Source organism: Colletotrichum destructivum, chromosome 4, assembly GCF_034447905.1.
Source record: "Colletotrichum destructivum chromosome 4, complete sequence".
Taxonomy (NCBI): Eukaryota; Fungi; Ascomycota; class Sordariomycetes; order Glomerellales; family Glomerellaceae; genus Colletotrichum; species Colletotrichum destructivum.
The window spans coordinates 3,128,293-3,146,878 of record NC_085899.1 but is presented as its reverse complement, the minus strand read 5'-3'; the positions used below and the strand labels follow the sequence as shown (position 1 = coordinate 3,146,878).

The following is an 18,586-nucleotide window of genomic DNA, read 5'->3' as shown; positions in this document are numbered from 1 at the left end:
CGACTATCATGGACAGGTCGCATCCATCAGTTCGGTCACTGGCGCCCTTTCTACACCGAACGACACGGACAGAGTAACGTCAGATAATTCTCTTCTTGCCTTATGGTACATATGACAACCAGCCCCGACGCCAGAGTGTATGCCTTTCGGGGTGTGTTGTCAACGTGGTTTCTTCGCCAGTCTCGCATGATTTCACGCGCCTGCACGGTTGCCACCCCGCCCCCTGACACGTCCTCTGTGGGTGGAACCGAACGTGTGGTGCCTCCCTCGCTTGCTCCGTCCACCGAAGACTGCACTTTGATCGTTGACCTCGACTTCATCAAGAACGAGCCGGCATCTGTCTGTGATCTGTTACCACTTCAAGACATTGACCAGAGCCGACTCTGACTCACATTTCACACTCCTTGGCTCCGTGGCATTGTCCTTCTCATTTCAACCATCGTCGCCTGCCAACAGCCTACGATGGCTTGAAGGGTGGCTGAGCACTTGTGCAATCTTCCAGACAAGGTATCATTGTGCAACATCCTTGATGTACTCTTGCTCGTGTGCAGGACACTGACTCCCGAGGTCGGATTGAAAGCCAAGGGGACGCAAGAGCGGGTGGGAAAGAACGTGCTCGTTAATGACCAAGATGGTGTGCTAGACAGTCTGGCTTGAGTGAGATGTGAACATTAGACTGGGGACGGGAAACATCCCACACACTTGTTTCCGTTTGGTCCTACGACAACCACGTTTTCCATGCCGCCGGATGGCCGATCCTACGAAGACACAACCACCATTCCGGCTCAATAGTCTAGCCAGAACGAGCACAACGGTTCACCGCGAGATCACAAACGTTTCAGCAAAGTCGCCGCCTGGGTATAGAAACAGATCGAAGGATAAAAATTCTAATGCTCTACAAAATGTCCATGTCGAGCCTTCACCACCGTCACGTCACGTCTTGACGCCCGATCACGCGTCGTCCTCGAGCCCGACCAGCTTGAGACTCTCGGTCCACAGCCTCTTCTCCGTGGGGGGATCGTAGGCGGACGGCGCGTACCCAGGCCTGGCCGCCCAGCCCTCGGGTGTGACCTCCTCGGCCTCGGCGACGTCGTCAAGGTACCTGCCACCTTTTCCCTCCCACTCCTTGGCGACGGCGGCCCAGACCGACGTCGCGGCGCCCTGCTCGGGTGTCTTCATCCACTTGGCAATCTCCGGGTCGTTGAGCGCCTCCATGAGCTCGGGCACGTGCCTCTGCAGCGGCGTCCGGATGCCGCCCGGCATGAGGCTCAGGGCGTGGAGGCCCTTTGAGCCGTAGCGGCGGTCGAGCTCGTTGGCGAAGTGAATGTTGGCGAGCTTGGCCTGGCCGTAAGCCGTCCAGGGATGGTACTCGACGGTGTGGTCAAAGTTGAAGTCCTCGAACTGGATCCTGCCCTGGCGGTGGCCCGACGACGAGACGGATACGACGCGGGAGTTGAATTCGGGGGTTGAGGATGCCAGAAGGGTTGGCTTCAGGAGCTGAAACAGGAGGAAGTGACCTTTTTTGGGGGGTTAGCTGCTGTCGGCTTTGAGCGCGAAATGGTCGTTCTTACCGAGGTGGTTGGTGCCGAATTGGCTTTCGAACCCATCGACAGTCTTGGCCTTGGGGCAGGCCATAACACCTATAAGACGAGTTAGACGCCGTGTGGAAACATGCACTGGGCTGTTATTTCGTAGCGTACCAGCATTGTTGATGAGCACGTTCAACTTGTCGGACTTGCTCAGAAACTCCTTGACAGCCTGCCTGACGCTCTCGAGGGATCCGAGGTCCAGCTTGATGACCTGGACCTTTCCGGGCTTGCCGTCGGAGAGGATATCCTTGGCAACTTCCTCGCCCTTGGCAACGTCGCGGACGGTGATGTAGACGTCGGCGCCGGTGACGTGAAGGGCTCTGGCGGCCTCAGGACCAAGGCCGCCGGGGGAGCAGCCCGTGACGATGGCGACCTTGCCAGCCCATTTGCCGACGAGGCCTTGGTCTTGAACGATTTGAATGGCCGTGGGACGGGCGTCTCCGGGACCGGTGATGTTCTTGTGCTGTTCAGCGTAGGGGGCTAGCGGAGACATGGTGCTGAATGAGGAGCGGTGGTTTCTGTATAAAGAGGGCTTGCTGATGTGGGCGCACTGGTAGATGGATCTCGTACGAGCCGTGAATGCTGGCTTGATTGCTTTATGTAGACAAAAGATGGAAGAAGCTGGCATGTTGTTGGAATATCACAATGTGTCTCGATGGCGGTGCCACGGACTTATATATCAATAACGAGCAAGCATCACTACCGCATTCCTGTGCAAGGTTGCCAGTAGGATACGAGGGGTGGGATGCCATTGGAAGGTTGTTTCTGAGTTAAAGTTGAGCCAGGGTTAGTTCAGTTGCCGGATTGGGCAGGCAACATATTGTGCTGTCGTCACGTCAGTATGCCGGTAGGTAGTGTAGATGGCTCCCAAAGTCCAGCGGGCCCATGTGCGGGTGAAGCGGCCGCACGCTTATTTTGCACGCATCATTCGTGATGCGGGAGATGCGGGAGATGCGGGAGCTTGGAGTTAAGGGGCACGGTGTCCGGCAGACAGATGAGGTAAGCGGCCCGGCGATAAGGGCGATAGGGAGTTGGAATGCAGTCTGGCACGTGACGGCTGGATATAGGCTCGGCTCCGATGGCTCGTGCAACATACCTGTCCCCCGTCTCCACTCCACTGTGCGCGTCACGCCAATGCCGTCTGATGTGTTCCCGAGATCGTAGCGTACGATGTAGGGTCGCCAATGGTGCACCGACCGGTTGCCCGTGCTGTTTGCTGGGGAGGGCGCGTCGTCTTGCGACACACCCAACGCGAGTTCGTCAGAGCCTCGCGACCAAACTCGGCCACTACCGAGGCTGGTATCACGTGTGCGACTGGGACACGGGAGAGATGGACGCTGGAGGTATTGAGAGTATTCTTCCGTCGTAGTTCTGAGGGCCGGCTGGTGTTGTGAGTGGTTGTTCAAGAGTCAAGACCACCAATTGCAACTCGATGAGTGTCGCCCACTCTTAGCGCTTGGCTTCATCGACGCCAATCTTGACAGGGTCGAGGACTGGCCAGATACGCCAAAAATGCCTTGACTTTGCTGCCGCAGGTGATGTGACTCGGTCCCTGATGGATGAGTAGCGACGTTGAAACACCACTGCGGCTGTTCAGCTCCACGCTGATGCAAGTGCTTACTCGGTTCGTCGAATCGAGTCGGTAAGGATGGGGCTTGGGTTGGGAGTTTGCTAGTTGAGCTCTTCTTGGCCTTTTGATTTAACGCCTCACGACTCGCGACTTACGAATGGATTGCGCGTGGGTCACTGAAGGGAATGAATAAACATCAATGTTCGGGAAGCAAGGCTTCCAAGCACATACAGTACTTATAAGTACACACACATCGCCGTCTGATGCTTCGTGGTTGCGGATACACCCATCAGAAATAAGAAACATCCACATTGCCATTGTCCATCCATCCCTAAAACCTACCGGGCTGCCTAGGTAGGTAGGTAGGGTTGGTACTGTCAATACCTAGAATCTAGAGGCTTGCCGCTTTCCCCACAGGGGCCGTCCCTCTCCGCCATGCCAATCGTCCCAGCAGTTGCCTGCTTACCCCCTGGCCCCGGCCCCCAACTCAGACCCTTTCCCAACTAACATGTCCCCTTCGTCCTTCTCAGCGCCTTTCCCAGGTCGAGTCAAACAAACGGACGATCCAGAAAGCCTTGGTATTTTGAAGATGAAAGTGTGACGCCGGCTCCCGGTTCCCCTTTCTATTAATTTAACCGTTGGACAGCTGTAGGCGTTTGGATATAAGTCGTGACCAAGATACAAAACAATGCGCACCTCCAGACCTCGTCCCTATTCCAACACCGACACCGACACCGACACCGACACCAACACCGCTATCTGACACCGACACGGAGGATCCGTCTGCACCTCTCGCCCCCAAAAGTGTAGCTCGACTCAGGAAGAGGCTGTACTTGTAGGTCGCCTGTCCCAATTCTCTCGTCTCTCTCTGCCGCCCAGACAAGTTGCCCACATAGCTCGGCGGCTGAGCAGCAAACGACCCAATCACCACAAACACCAACACACCCGAGTGTGAAGCGAATCCATCCCGTACAGGCGCAAACAGCCGCGCAAGGGCTGCGATTACAGCACACGTAGTGCACTGTGTACAGGCGGACATACAGGCATACAGACAGACGACACCACTAACCACTCACTCTCTCCCCCCCCGCTCAACCGCCAAGCCGAATGTGCCACTTGCACGACCCCATTCGCAATCCACCACCACTCGCCCACCTCTCATTCCTCTCGAGCTTGCTTCCTGGCCTGGTCTGACCGGTGACCGACGAGCCTCGCCTGCTGCTGTGCTGTTACTGCTTATTCTTTTTTGCCATTGGGAAGATCAATGCAGAAGCGAAAATAAGCTGCGTCAGCCCGGACCGTGTATCCACCTAGAGCTGGAACTGAGGTACCGCACAACAGCTACCGCGGCTTTCCTTGGCCCCCTCCGGACTGACGTTCTTTTCTGTTCTGTTGGCCCGTCACTTGTGTGCAGCTCCCCTCCTCCTTCTCCTCCTCATCCTCCTCCTACTACTCCTGCTCTTTCGACTGTTTCTCGCCCGCACAACTCCAACAACCGCCGCCCGTTGGTTACTCGGCTCCAAACCCCCTCCGGCTCAACTCAGGACGTGCCGCTTTCTCCAACCCCCTCCGACTACTTTGCGCCCACCAAATCCCATCGCGCCCAACCGCCCATCTCGACGCCGGACTGTGCACTAATCCCCCACAACCGCCCCGACGACGCCAAACACCAGGCGGCCGGCCGATTGACGATCCGTCCATGTAATGCCGCCGCTGGGCTTTGCGCTCTGCTCTTCTCGCCGCTGCAGCACGTCCCCGACGGCAATAGCTTGGACGCAACTGTCTCGACCCCACACCCACTACCACTACCACCACCACCAACACCAGGCGGCAACGCGCGCAGCGCCTAAGACGACGACGACGCACGACTGCCGCCCACCCACCAACACACACATGAGAACCTCACCTCCGCCATCCGCCAAACACTCTCATCGTTTACACACCCGTGAGAGTCTCTCTCTCGAATCTCTGGCGATTCAGCCAGCATGGCCGCCTTCGTGAGGGTTTCCGGTCCGCCCAACAGCAGCTTTCTGGTCGGCTACCCGGGCATCTCTGCGACCCTAGTACGTGCGCTCGTTCCCTTCGTCATGACGTCGGGGGAGGCTGGATCGAGTCTGCTCCACGCTTTTCATTCTTCACCCCTTTGCGCAACTCCCCCGCCCCTGCTGACTTGTTTTCTTGCTCGTAACATAGCCCCGCATCGAAGGCAAAGTCGAGATCCGTCCATCCCAGGGCTTTTCCATGCCCGTCGCCGTATCGCTCGTGCGCATATGTCTCCAGCGAAGAGAAACCATCCACCCTGCCGCCGAGAATGTCGCGAAACGACACCTGGGTACTCCGAGGAGGGAGACCACCGACGTCGTCGGTAAGGAGCTGCTGTTGTTCCGGTGCCAGTCTGGAAAGGAGGCCGAGAGTGTCATCGCAATGGACCTGCCGTTTGTCCTGTTCATCCCCTTTGGACGGGGCGGCGAAGAAACGAACCGACGAATACCCCCCGCCTCGCTGCAACTCCCTAGCCGAACCGCCGAGACCTACTATGAGCTTGTTGTCACCGTGCAGCAAGGCCACACGCTACAGAACAAATACTCTTTCCCCATACCGCTGCAGCGTTACGATACCTTGTCGACGTTCGGCATGTACAACAAACCCGAGTCGCGCCAAGTCAGCGACGCAAGTGTCGTCACGCTGGGCATCTCGGTGCCAAAATGGAGCTACGGCCCCCTCGACCCGATAACTGTTTACATCAAACTGGTGCCGAACCCCGATTGGATGAAGAAAGCGCTGAAGGTTACGATCCAGAAGATCACCGTCACCATCGAGGAGGAGATCACGTACAACCCCGAAGGCGACGAGCCAACGAAAAAGGTCAACAAGGTCGCGAAAAACACGCAGCTCGTGAACACAAGGATGCCCGAGGCGGGTTATGCTACAAACCTCGGCTTGGTGTTTCCTTCCAAGGACCTGCGTGATCCGGACGGTATCATTCGGAGGGGAAAGCCCGCATTTCCCCTCTACGAAGTTACTTCCTTCACCACGAGCTCAACATTATACAAGATTGAGTTCTACCTGACCGTCAAGGTGAGTCGCCATCGTCCCCCCATGAAACACTCGCTTTTGCTCACGATTTGCCACAGGCGCAACTCGGCTCCACGAAGGATCTCACAGTTCGGCAGCCACTGGTGATCTGCCCGATGGATCAGCAAGCGTGCAAGGAGGAGATGGACGCCATCGAACAAGCCGCCAAGGACGCCTCGCATGTTGACCCGAACAACCCAATGCTTCCGGCCCGGTCGATTGTCTTGGTAAACGATCGGGAATCAATGAAGACATTGGGTTTGTGCTTGGTGGGAGGACAGAAAAAACCGTTGATTGAGTGAACAACGCCGGTAACATTTGAGAGAGTAATTGTACGAATCGGGTGGCGGTTTTCTCGGCTTCTGGCTGCGGGGTACGAGACCGACCAGCTGCCTGCAAGGGTCGGCGGTCTATCCCGGGACGGCGGGCGAATCCGGTCCGATCCGGCCAGCTGGTGGCATTCAGCCTCCAGTTCCAGCACTGGAACTGCGAAGTCCCAGCCACGACGAGCACAAGTGACCGGGCACTGCTGTCACAGTCGAATGAGGTGACTTAACAAGGGCAGGAACGGAGCATGAAACAAGCCTGGGAGCCTCAGGAGCAGAAGCTCCAGCCCTTTTTCTCTGACTGGGCCCCTGGGACAGGGAGCGGCGTCGAGTGAACGATACACTCGGCGAGTGGTCTTTTTACGGTTTGCCCGCGGGGGCCTGCGCGTTGGGGCGTTTATACAGCGCCGTTTTCATTCGGTAGGCGGGACGGTCATCATCACGGCACGGCGTTGGCGGGGTCTCCGGCTGAGAGGCAATTCAGGAGGGAGGAGACCCAACAAATTTCGGGCTCCGTGCGGGGGCATATCTTTTTGGCGAGGGGGGCACAATTGGACAAGACACTACTATCATATCACGAGATGACGAACATTGGGGAGGAGAAGATGGTGGTGGGTGACTGGCGTGCATGAGTTGCCAACGAGGAGAACCATTTGACTTGTTTTTGTTTGATGCTGTACATATTCACCTACAAATGAGGGACGTGGAGGAGAAGACAAGCAACTCGGGAGTGAGAAAATTCTCATCCCACCCGATACAACTGACTTGGCCAGTTTTCGTCTTGATGCTGTCAGTACAAGGTGTTTGTGTAGCGGGAGCCGAGGGGAGCGAGCACGAGGTCGTGAGTGTGAGGGGGGAAATGCCGGCGCTTTAAGACCCTCACTTGGGTTTTGGTGCGGGTTTGAGTTGGAACGAGCTTCGTTGACGGGATAAGAAGTGGGTGCTGTGACATGAAAAGACAGTATCACAAGCCAGCTGTGAGGCGCTATTTAGTGGCATGCTGAGGCACGGAGAATGGGCGGGCATCTGTAGCGATTGGGATATCTATGGTCATCGCACCAATAGATGTCGATGCCACGGGGAGGGGGGGGGGGGGGCACGCCCTCGGAAAACCGGTGATTCGGATAAGTGACGGCGTGACTTGAATCTTGTTTCGGTAGTCGTCGGGGAGCGGAGCGGAGCGGGTGCAGCTCGATCACGGCCGGCCCCTTTCCGATAAGCACCGCCGGGTAACAATACCCGAGGCGGAACACCCTCCGCGCGTCAACGGAGGCGTCAACGCAGCACCCCTTCCTCAATCGTCGACATCCATGGCCTCCGCGCCCTCCTTCTCCATCGCATTGATGCGCCTAAGAATATCCTCCTTCCATGTGCTGTACTCCCTGCGCTTCTTCTCACTCAAAAAGTCGTACCGGTCCTGGAACATGGTGTCCGCTCCGCGCACAGGCGCCCTGTACGAGTCCTCCTGCCGATGACTGTCGGCGATCACGTTGCCCGCCTCGATGATATCGCCGAGGCTGCGATACCAATCGGCCTCAAGCCACCCGCGATCCGCAACTTGCTCTAGAGCGGCGTCGAACTCCGCGGCCTTGACGGGCGCCCACCCTTCCCACGCTTCGTCCTCGTCCAGCCCTCTCGAGTCCACCTCCTCCCTCGCCTTCGCAAGGAGTTCGAGAATACGCTTCCGCTCGGGCACGTACGATTCGTTTTCGACACCCTCCCCCAGCTTGAGACTCTTGACCTGCTTCGTGACGAGATAATACACAGCACCGCACAGCGCGGCGAGGTTCGCTCTCACCCACGCGTCGCGCGTCCTTCGCCCGCCGGGGACGACGATATACTCCATGCCCGCCAGAATCGTCGGCCCGAGCTGCCGCTGCCCTGTCTGCTTACAGAGGAAGCGGATGGTCGGCAGAATCCAAAAGTGGAGGCCGGACTTGTCCGAAGGGTAGGTGGCCTTGCCAGTCGACTTTGTCGGCGTGTTGGGCCCGCTTGCGCCTGAGCGAAATTGCGCGAGGGAACGTTCCTTTGTGGGCGTCGGCCGGTGTGGCGTCCTGACGGGAGAATCGACTCCGTGCCGTTGTCTGTGTCGCGGTGTGCCGTTCTTTCCTGGCGTGCGGTTCAGGGCGGAGTTGGGGAGGATGTTGTCGAGGTGACTGTAGAGACGCTTGTAGATTCGGGGAGGGATTGGAGGCCGCGGCTCGATTGGGGGGAGGTCCAATGTGATTTTGAGTCTTTCGAGGATCAGTATAAACGCAAATTGGAATGGGTAGTATGCAGAGTGCCTACCTGTCGCAGGCGATGTGTGCGCAGGCGTACAACCGCCCGACTTCTTCGTCTGCCTTGAGCGTGCTCGCTCTGTGCCTCGATTGTGCCAGCAAGGAACCGGCAAGCTCTACCAGGGGCGGCGGTAAAGCTGAGCTGTGGGTGGGCATCAGCGACAAAAGTGTCTGTTCTATGGACCGGTTCATGGTGGGTGTGCGTGTGGCGTGTAGTGTGTGTGGTATGTGGCTCGGGGGGTGCTAGATGAAGAGCTTTCGGCGCAAGACGCGTCGAGGACGCGTTGAGCAGTGAATGTCCTTTCTTGGGACGCCCAAAGGTTTCTGGGGTATCGTTCGTTTAGTTGGGTTTCTCAGGTCTGCTTCTTGTGGCCGTTCGGAGCGATTGGTCGGCGTATGATGTGACGAGGTACAGAAAGAAAAAGGTTCAAGGGCGAGATGGTGTGATGGATGGTGTTGAGGACGGGTTTGTTGCGTCACCCAAGCTTAATTGGCAGTTTGGCACGCCGCACGGGGGCGGACCCTGGGGTCCAGAACGTTTAAGCCCCTGTCCATCGCCGATCCGTGCATCTGCCGTGCCCCCAGAACTCCCCTGAATTGGCCATGGCGGACGCCACCTGTTCCTACGAATCTTGCATGTTCCCCCATTCCCCATTCCTTGGATTTAGCCCATCGCCTGTAAGCTCGCTCTCCTCCCTCCCTCCCTCTTCGCCCTCGGCCCAGCCTTTTTTTATCCTTTGCTCGGTTCCTGGATCTACCCGAAGCCAACTCTTTGTTTTACCTTATCGGCGACTAGCCCCATTGCGCACTTTTTATTCGAACGTGTCTCGCCATTGTGTTCAATCGTGCGTGCAACGTGTCGTTTCCCACTAGAAGTTCCGTCACATCGCGACAAGCTGTCACCACGATGTATACCATCTACCTCGCAGCTCTGGCGCTTGCCGGCAGCGCTCTCGCCCACGGCGGCGACCACAGTCAGAAGCCCATCGTGGACGAGAACGCCGACTGGATGACGAAGCACATGGCCGGTATGCCCCTCCCCCAAACTAAGCTATCCGCTCCGCCCCTCCAATCATGGATTCGCGCTGACATTTCACGTTTCCAACAGAGGAGCACCACATGGAAGGCTGGGACACGGCATCCTTCTTTACCCTGCACGACTACAACAGCGACGGCGTCTGGCAAGGCGACGAGATCCTCCGCACGTACGGCCTCTTTGACGAGTCGAACCACCACGTCACCGAGGAGAAGCGCTTCGAAATTCTCCACGACCTCATGCAGCTGCTGGACGCCAACCACGACGGCCACGTCACCCGCTCCGAGTGGGATGAGTTCATCAAGACCGGCAAGACGCTGCCGGACTTAGGCATGGGCCCGGGGCACCACGGCGACGACGAGTACGAGTACGAGATCCACCATTGGGAGCAGTGAGTATTTTGTCAGTCCCCGGTGGGAAATAAGGAGAAGCTGACGGGCGCAACACTAGGTATCATGACGAGAACACCAAGCTCGAAGACCTGACGCACCCCGAGGATATTGAGCACTTTAAGAAGCACGAGAAGATGGAGGACGAGCAGGAGAGGCTAGAGCAGCTCGACCAGATGGCCATTGTCGAGGACAACATCCCGCAAAAGTTTCGGCGGTCATAGCGCCCGCTCGGGTTCCCATCCCATTGAGGAATGTATGGACAGGCGGGATAGGCTGGCTGACGACGTTGACGAGAGCGAGAGAGGAAAAGTGATTCACGACGGTCATGTAACACTACTAGATCTTGTAATATGTACATCAAAGACGCAATGCCAGACATCGGGCGCGTACGTCTTGACTAGTTCGACATGCTCGACCGCCGCCGCCCGGCTTCCCACCGTCGTCGTCGCTGCCGCCGCCGCCCAGCCATCGTACAGGCCTTGGATCTCCGTGCGTCGTGATTCGATCTGGTGGGTGCCGACGTTCTCGTGGAGGTGCAGCCAGCAGTCGTCGTGCGAGGCGGCCGTCATGTCCCATGCCGCGCGCCACGTAGGCTCGCTGGTCGGAAGCAGTCCGCCGTTGACGTGTAGCACATCGACTGCCGTGCCCGAGGCGCGCATGTCTGCTATCCTGCCCGCAGCTTTCTGGTTGTCCTGGAGAAACACGACAATATGCTCGTCACCCCCGAGGAGGCGCGCGGCCGGCAGCTCAAGGTCCGCGTCCCGGACGACCCTGACGCGCCAGCCGTTGGCGACGGCACCACGGCGCAGCGCCTCCACGCTCCACGGATTCAGTTCCCAGCAGAGGACCTTCAAGCCCAGTTTTGCGTAGGAGAAGGTGAAGTAGCCGATGCCTGCATATAAGTCCACGGCCCAGTAACTCTTCAGGGCCGCGGCCGGCCGGCGGCGATGGGATGTTGCTTCCGGGGCCGCTTGGCTGTGGAAGTCAAGTAGACGTGTCTTTTCCTTGATGTTGCCACGGCTGAACATGGTCCAGCGCGGCGCCCATGTCTGGTAGATGCCGTTCTGCCTGGTCGACACCCAGAAAGCGGCCTCGAAGTCCTCGACCGAGGGTCTGGCCGGGTTGACGGAGGGGCCAAAGTCGCCGTGCAGGATCTTGAGGCCGCTGGGTGTGCGGAGGATGTTCTCGCCCTTGTCGGCGGTGAGCTCGTCGTCTCCCGCGACGCTGGTCTGGAGGGGGATTCCTTCGTTGACGGCGAGGTGAGTCAGCGTGTCTGAGCCCGTCTTGGAAACCTCGCACAGGATCGCATCCCACAGTTGGTGGATCTTATCATCCGTGATGTCTGGTTGGTTGAGGATAGTGCGCCAAAGGCCCTTGTCGAAGCTCCCGGCGGGGAGCAGAAGCATGGGCTCGTACACGGCGAAGCGTTTTGGTGTTTGCTGGCTGAGAAGCGTGTCTAGTTCGTCCGAGGTGCTCCATGGTCGGGATTGCAGGGGGAGTGAGAGAAGCCACGCGCGAGTTGCTGCTGATATCGGGTTTTCTGGCTTGGGTTTCTTGCCCCGCGGTTTGTTGTTTGGGACCGTCATAATATTTTACGTGTTTTCTCCAAGTGAGATCTCAACACTAGGTAGTTAACAACACACACTCCGATTTCGACGAGACGGACGATGTGGAGAGTCAGTGAGTGCAATTCCTTGGTGTTGCAGCCCTTTGGTGATTTCAGACGGTTGATTACAGGGGGTTGCAACGGCTCAGACCCCTGTTTGGCACCCTGAGGTCGCTGGCAACAAGTGGGTCATCGTCCCCAAAATCAAAGACGCCGCCAAATCTCACTCATCTCGTCCGGCTTCGGTTCTTTTACCGTTGTTGATCCCTTCATGCTTGCATTGAGCCACGCCTCAAACCGGCAGAGAAACCGACCATGGACGCGTCAACCCTACCGGTACATCTGGGCTATCTAAACGATGCGGCTCATCTCCTCCGGGTATCGGCCCCTGAGACTTCGGCCTACCTCATGAGCCGCCACAACGAGCTCATGTTCCTCAACGATGCCGAGCAAAACGACGTCCGAAGGCAACACGTCTGCGGTGCCTGCGGCCACATCATGATCCCCGGCCAGGGCACCACGCTCAAGCTCGAGACCGAAAAGGCGCTGAAGAGAAAGCGGCGCGGTAACATCAAGACGCGCGACCCCAAGGCGGCCAAGGATGAGCTTCGGCAACGCGCCGGGACGAGAAAGCTTTTCACCTGCGGACACTGCAGCCGAACGACCAACATCCCGTTGCCCCCTCCGCCGCCCGCTGTGAGACGTCGAACAAAGTCCGAGCAGCATCCCGCAGCAAAGGGTCGCCAGGTTCCGACAGCCGAACCAGCCAAGCCGGCAACGTCCAACTCGAGCAGCAAGAAGCGGGCGAAGAACCGCAAGGCCGGGTTGCAGGCGCTGTTGAGCCAGGCCAAGACGTCATCGTCCGGGAGCAGGAACCTGAGTCTCGCCGACTTTGGGCGACTGGGATGAGAGGCTCACATTTCCCCAAAGGAGCGGGGAGGGGCGGTCAATATCCCAGAATTCCCATCTTCGAATCCTGGTGGATAAATTCGCACTTTCGATTTCTAAGACTTGGCTCCGCGGGCGGCATTACAAACCGACTGACGGGCAGGCTATTCTCGGGAATATTCTCGAAGGTTTCCTGCCTTGGGTGCCCCCCTCCTGGCCTCTCCAAGGGAGTCAGGGACCCAAAGGGGACCCGCTTAATGACACACGTCGACGTCGGTGCCCATCCTGCAGGGCCTGCAGCAGCCATTGCCCCTCCAAAAATTTCAAGACCCCGCCATCGCCATCCCCATCCCCATCCCACCGAGTCACTTGTTCCCTCCCACTCGCCGCCGATAACAAAACGTCCAACCTACCGTCGCGCAACTCCTTGGACGATTCAACTGTACACAAGAGACATTGCGCATATCCTACTCTCCGAAGAAATCAGTCACCATGGCTGCCCCCGAGTCCAAGACGACGCCGAACGAGTTCTTCCAGGCCATCGGCTCCAAGGTTGACGGCAGCGATGACCAGCAGGTCGTCGAGGAGATCGAGTCTCTCTGTATGAACTGTGGCAAGAATGTAAGTTGAGCGCGATCCTCAAGCGAAGATTAAAATACTGACTCGACATCCAGGGCATCACCAGACTGCTCCTGACGTCGATCCCCTACTTCCGCGAAATCATTATCATGTCTTTCTCCTGCGAAGAATGCGGCTTTGCCAACAGCGAGGTCCAGCCTGCCGGCTCCATCCAGCCCAAGGGCACATACTACGAGCTTCGCTTGACCGCCATGGATGACTTTAGTCGCCAGGTCGTCAAGTCTGACACAGCCACCGTTAAGTTCACCGAGCTCGACCTCGAGGTGCCCTCTGGCAAGGGCCAGCTCACAAACGTCGAGGGTCTTTTGAGCACCGTCATCAACGATCTCGAATTCGGACAGGAGGCTCGCAAGGAGCAGATGCCCGAGGTCTACCCCAAGATTGCCGAGATCATCGAAAAGGGCCGCGCCATGCTCGAGGGCAAGGCCTTCCCATTCCGCCTCACCGTCGACGACCCGGCCGGCAACTCCTTCATCACCCCCGATCTGAAGGATGGCGTTGGCAAATGGGAGAAGCACGAGTTCATTCGCACCCCGGAACAGAACGAGGCCCTTGGCATCTCCAACGCCCAGGCCGACGAGCTTGCCGCCGGCGCCAACCCCGGCCTGACCGCCGAGGGCGACATCATCCCCAACGAGGTTTACAGCTTCCCCGCCAGCTGTCCGGGCTGCATGCGCCCCTGCACCACGCACATGAAGATGGTCGATATCCCCCATTTCAAGCAGGTCGTCCTCATGTCCACCGTCTGCGACGACTGCGGCTACCGCTCCAACGACGTCAAGACTGGTGGCGAGATCCCCGAGAAGGGCGAGAAGATCATTGTCAAGGTTAACGGCAATATCGACCTTGCCCGCGACATTCTCAAATCTGAGACCTGCGCCCTGGAGTGCCCTGAGCTCAACCTGTCCGTAAACCCTGGCACCTTGGGCGGTCGCTTCACGACTATCGAGGGTCTCCTGACCCAGGTCCGCGACGACCTGCGCAGCCAGATCTTCGAGGCCGACGGCGGCTCCGGAGGCGCCGGCGGCGGTGACTCCCTTGCCCCCGAGGAGAAGGGCAGGTGGACCGCCTTTTTCGACGGTCTTGATGAGGCCATCAACGGTAACCGCGAATTCACCGTCGTTCTCACCGACCCCCTCGCCAGCAGTTTCGTCCAGCCGCTGGTCGACCCTCCCGCCCCCGACCCGTCAATCACCCGTGAGTACTATCCTCGCACCCACGAGGAGGAGGAGGAGCTCGGCTTGCTCGACATGAAGACCGAGGGCTACGAGGAGGACGCCGCCAAGGAGGCTGTTGCCAGGGAGGAGGCCAAGAAGCTCGCCGAGCTCGACAAGCTCCTCGACGCCAACATGGGCAACACCTCATAGTGTGAGAGGGGGTTGGGTTTGTTAGGGATGTGGTGAGAAAGTTTCATGACGCATTCAGGATTAGGTGGGGGTGATGGACAGGTGGGCGGGACGACGAAAATACGTACATGATGATGATACCTACGCATAGGCGGGTTTTTAAAAGTTTAGAGGGCGTTCAATAGTACAAGCTGCCCGGCACATTTCCAACCTTTGCACCACTGCCCGCCCCTCTGCCGTTCGTGTTCGTGATCAGACTGGTATTCGGCTACAACATCCGAATCGCTCTTGTCATATCACAAAGCATCCACCCTTTACGTTCTCTGGGGTTTCGATCCAAGACCATGGGCGGCGTCTTGCACGCCGGCGAGACTAGGTTGAGGGTGTTGCACGAGCACGCCTCGTCTGAAACATAGAACTGACTAGCACCTGACTGTTTTTGATGCTATTCACACAAGATGAGGAGATGATGATAATGCGACTAGTTGGTCTTTAATAAGGGGGTAATAAGGTAGGCAGGCACGTTGTCAAGCAGCTGACCAAGGAAGGCAAACGCATTGAAACAAGAGACTAAGATGTGTTATTGAGTTTGCAGTGGGCAATTACGCCAAGATTGCCTTCCCAATCAAGACCAATCCCTCTCGGTCCCGTGATCTCTCAATTCCCCATTGTCGTTACCCTCGACATGCGCACCATTGTGGGGTGCAACAATAACCACAGGGAGCCTACTATGGTGCTCCTGCAGCGGCCCCAGGTTGCTTCTCCGGGCCTTCTGCCGCCGTCGACTCTTTCCCATGTTGTTCCAACCCGGGGGGTATGGTTGCCTGTGGCGACTGCACGCTAGCTCAGATTTCTACGTCGACGACGAATACAACGATTGTTACACTGGGAACTGCAAAGGTCAAATTGTGTGGAGGCACGATACGAAGAGGACGCTAATTGATTCGCATTCAGAGCCAGGAAATTGGTCTGCCAATTACCCACATACCTAAAGGAAGGCAGTCCCCCCTACACTGCAGTAGATAGCTGAAGGGCCAAAGAGACAAGGGTTTTGAAAGTGGTATTGGTCTTTGAGCACATTGAGGTATACGGCTGAGATGTCCCAGGAGCACCAAAATATCGCTTGCGCTAAGTTATGATCTCCCTCTCCACTAACAAAGGTTGGGAGCCGGCGCTGGTTGCCGGCCTTCGTCTTGACGAAAGGGAGTGGGATACCTCGCGTGATCCATGTTGCTCGGATGTTCTGACCAAAGTCAGGCAGGTAGACTTTGGGCTCATTCCGAGAACAATCATCAGTGTCATCATGATTGTGTTGCCGGTTCACGACGGCATTCCAACCGTTCTCCTCGTCCAGGCCTAACGAGTTAGAGCGTGTAATCCAGAAATAAATAGATTTGGTACTTAGACAAGGTGTCCCAAGACTGCTTGCTGTGGGAGATTGTGTTCTTGTCGCAAGACATGTGAATCGCAGGGCACATCGACTAAGTTCGACTCATCACAGGTACTGATTGGGGTTCGTTGAGTGGGCCGACCAAGTAAGTTCTTTGGTGCCTGGCCGGACCTCCGGTCCGGCTCGGCCCCACTCACGGACAAGCCTTACGTAATGACCTACAACCCCATCGGCCATTTCGGGGGTGTCCGCACCCCTGACTGAGATAGAATAAAAGTTATTCTCACGCACGGATCGTGCGTTTGGGCTCCGCAGGGCAGCTTGACACTCTGTTCCAGCTTGATGTAGTGGGACTCACTTACTGGTGCAGTTCGACAGGTCTTGCTCGTTCTACCAACCGTCTTGAAAGAACGCCTCGATCCGAAATTCACTGGAGCCACGCATGTTGAAACTTGCGTCTACTAGAGAACATTGGATGATGTTCCTGTTTCTGAAGGACGCAAATATCTGTTTTACACTCAAGCATGGTGGGTGTCTTAGTCAGCAATACGCTTTCAGTCACGTCTCCAAATTTCCATAGTATGCTTTCCAACCATGCCCAAAACAAACGCTGTCAAATACTGCCTTTCTAGTGAACACAAAACTCATTTTAATGTCACAGGGAAACGCTATTTTGTCGTCTGGATTCCTGGGCTGTGACCCTGTATGTGATGTCTACGTCAGAGGGGATGAAATGCGCAGTGACGACAAGGGGATACAAGCTGGAAACAAACTTATGGATTTTACAGGTTTCCCGAGCTTGTTCCTAGATAGGACTAGTGTGATGGAGCCCGTGTAGCCCGCATTTCCCGCAATTGTCGCTCCCCCACCGCACCAAGAACCTTGAGAACACGTCACCACGCACAAACACCCTCCATATACTCAAAACTCATCCCAAAGCATCAACAGCAACACTGGTGGAGTGACCGAGTGGTTAAGGTGTAAGATTTAGGCTTACGTAAGAAAGCTCTCTTATGGGAAACCGCGCGAGTTCGAATCTCGTCTCCATCATGATACATTTTTTGGTGTTTTGTCACATTCGTCAGGTTTGTGACACTTCCTGTTCGGCCCCTCACCATTGGGTCTTAGCTCTTTCATAATACAGTATCCTGAAGGCGGGAGCAATTGTTTGACGTCTACTGGGCATTTATAAGTTGAGTTGGTTAGAAAGAAATGTGTTCAGGTGAATTTATGGTCGCCCCCCTTCGACTCAGGAACAACTTCGTAGTACATGTTTGTGCTTCCAGAGCAGATCATCAATTAGAAAAACTAATCATGACAGAAAAACCCAGGGTGAGGTTCTCTGGAGTTGGCATTGGTTCATATCTGTCTTGAGTAGGCCCCAGAGTTGATGCTCACCATCACCTTGGTGCCAGCCAGGCTCTGTGTATCCTGTGTTGACACTATCCAATAACCACCCAGCAATGCACAGAATTGTTGAGCTCAAGTCATTGCATTAAAGATGGATTGTGGCGGCAAATCATTCGCGACAGTAAGTCTGTCACCTGGCGAACACGCCGAAGCCAAGAAGACACGGGATGCCGAAGCGCCCCGGAATTATGGGGCCGCGTGTCCCCGCCCGACAAGCCTCGACATCTTCGCTATCAACAGGTACCTTCAGCAACCTACAACCATCAAGGCATATTCGGGACCACTACCTAAGCCGTGAGTTCTCATGTCATTTCCATATTACTAAAGCCTTGGTTTGGTGCTGGCCCTATCGTACGTATTTGAACGCTCAAACGTGAAATGATAGTTGCGTTTCTCCCTTACTTGCTCCTCCGCATTGTCAACGTCCGTTTGTTTGGCCATTTTCCCCCTGAAGAGGACGAGAAAATGAAGCATTCGGGGGCGATGGACTACTCAACGTTGGCTGTTTGGACTGCCAATGGTCTGGTGAGGGGGCCGTGGCTTGGCCCATATTGCTTAGTAATACAAACAACCTCATATGGGCCGTCGAGCATAAGAACATCAATAGCATCAACCACACCAATATTTGATCTGAGATTACTTTCCGAATTCTCTCATTTTAGAATTTCCATGATTTCCATGCAAATTGGAACAAAGGGTATTACAAACCCAGGACCATTTAATCTTAAGCCTGGGAACCCATGCATGCAACAGCTTGGGGGGCGAGCTAAGAGGATCCTTTGTACTAGTATTTGCACCTTTGCAGAGGCAGATCGAGCGGTGGTGTAGGTACTGGCAGGAAACGCGTACAGACAGCCTGGAATCTGAACGAGGCCGTTACTATTTATCTTCTTGCACGCGGTCATGGTTCAGTCTGTTGATGTTGGCTGCAAGGTATGCTGATGTTATGTCAACGCCGGCAGCATGGCTGGTTCGCACCATGGCTCAAGCTGACACTGACCAGAATGAACTCGATTTTCGAACCAATTCATGTTCTTGAG

At 56.4% G+C, this 18,586-nt stretch overlaps 7 protein-coding genes across 7 annotated transcripts; 4 read left to right on the top strand and 3 right to left on the bottom strand.

Annotated features, from left to right (window-relative positions):
- Positions 1–834: 834 nt before the first annotated feature.
- CDEST_06883 (Putative short-chain dehydrogenase/reductase SDR, NAD(P)-binding domain superfamily) lies at positions 835–2,519 on the bottom strand. The gene is made up of 3 exons (XM_062923042.1): positions 1,701–2,519; positions 1,572–1,640; positions 835–1,517 (listed from the first exon to the last, which is right to left on the bottom strand). The coding sequence occupies exons 1-3, from the start codon at positions 2,215–2,217 to the stop codon at positions 952–954; spliced, it is 1,152 nt and encodes a 383-aa protein (XP_062779093.1). The 5' UTR covers positions 2,218–2,519; the 3' UTR covers positions 835–951.
- A 1,768-nt stretch (positions 2,520–4,287) lies between these two features.
- Positions 4,288–7,343, top strand: CDEST_06882 (Putative arrestin-like domain-containing protein). Its single transcript, XM_062923041.1, has 3 exons — positions 4,288–5,222; positions 5,353–6,237; positions 6,294–7,343. Exons 1-3 carry the CDS (start codon positions 5,145–5,147, stop codon positions 6,534–6,536), a joined length of 1,206 nt encoding a protein of 401 aa, XP_062779092.1. The 5' UTR covers positions 4,288–5,144; the 3' UTR covers positions 6,537–7,343.
- Positions 7,344–7,620: 277 nt separating this feature from the next.
- Positions 7,621–9,287, bottom strand: CDEST_06881 (Putative origin recognition complex, subunit 6). The gene is made up of 2 exons (XM_062923040.1): positions 8,850–9,287; positions 7,621–8,794 (listed from the first exon to the last, which is right to left on the bottom strand). Exons 1-2 carry the CDS (start codon positions 9,029–9,031, stop codon positions 7,855–7,857), a joined length of 1,122 nt encoding a protein of 373 aa, XP_062779091.1. The 5' UTR covers positions 9,032–9,287; the 3' UTR covers positions 7,621–7,854.
- A 152-nt stretch (positions 9,288–9,439) lies between these two features.
- On the top strand, positions 9,440–10,588 carry CDEST_06880 (Putative EF-hand domain, nucleobindin). The gene is made up of 3 exons (XM_062923039.1): positions 9,440–9,867; positions 9,948–10,266; positions 10,326–10,588. The coding sequence occupies exons 1-3, from the start codon at positions 9,747–9,749 to the stop codon at positions 10,486–10,488; spliced, it is 603 nt and encodes a 200-aa protein (XP_062779090.1). The 5' UTR covers positions 9,440–9,746; the 3' UTR covers positions 10,489–10,588.
- A 1-nt stretch (position 10,589) lies between these two features.
- On the bottom strand, positions 10,590–11,925 carry CDEST_06879 (Putative tRNA wybutosine synthesizing protein). The gene has a single exon (XM_062923038.1). It carries the CDS (start codon positions 11,851–11,853, stop codon positions 10,591–10,593), a length of 1,263 nt encoding a protein of 420 aa, XP_062779089.1. The 5' UTR covers positions 11,854–11,925; the 3' UTR covers position 10,590.
- Positions 11,926–12,139: 214 nt separating this feature from the next.
- On the top strand, positions 12,140–13,053 carry CDEST_06878 (Putative ribonuclease P subunit, Rpr2/Snm1/Rpp21). Its single transcript, XM_062923037.1, has one exon. It carries the CDS (start codon positions 12,189–12,191, stop codon positions 12,780–12,782), a length of 594 nt encoding a protein of 197 aa, XP_062779088.1. The 5' UTR covers positions 12,140–12,188; the 3' UTR covers positions 12,783–13,053.
- A 1-nt stretch (position 13,054) lies between these two features.
- On the top strand, positions 13,055–14,962 carry CDEST_06877 (Putative Zinc finger, ZPR1-type, ZPR1, A/B domain, ZPR1, zinc finger domain-containing protein). The gene is made up of 2 exons (XM_062923036.1): positions 13,055–13,382; positions 13,436–14,962. The coding sequence occupies exons 1-2, from the start codon at positions 13,254–13,256 to the stop codon at positions 14,765–14,767; spliced, it is 1,461 nt and encodes a 486-aa protein (XP_062779087.1). The 5' UTR covers positions 13,055–13,253; the 3' UTR covers positions 14,768–14,962.
- Positions 14,963–18,586: the final 3,624 nt, after the last annotated feature.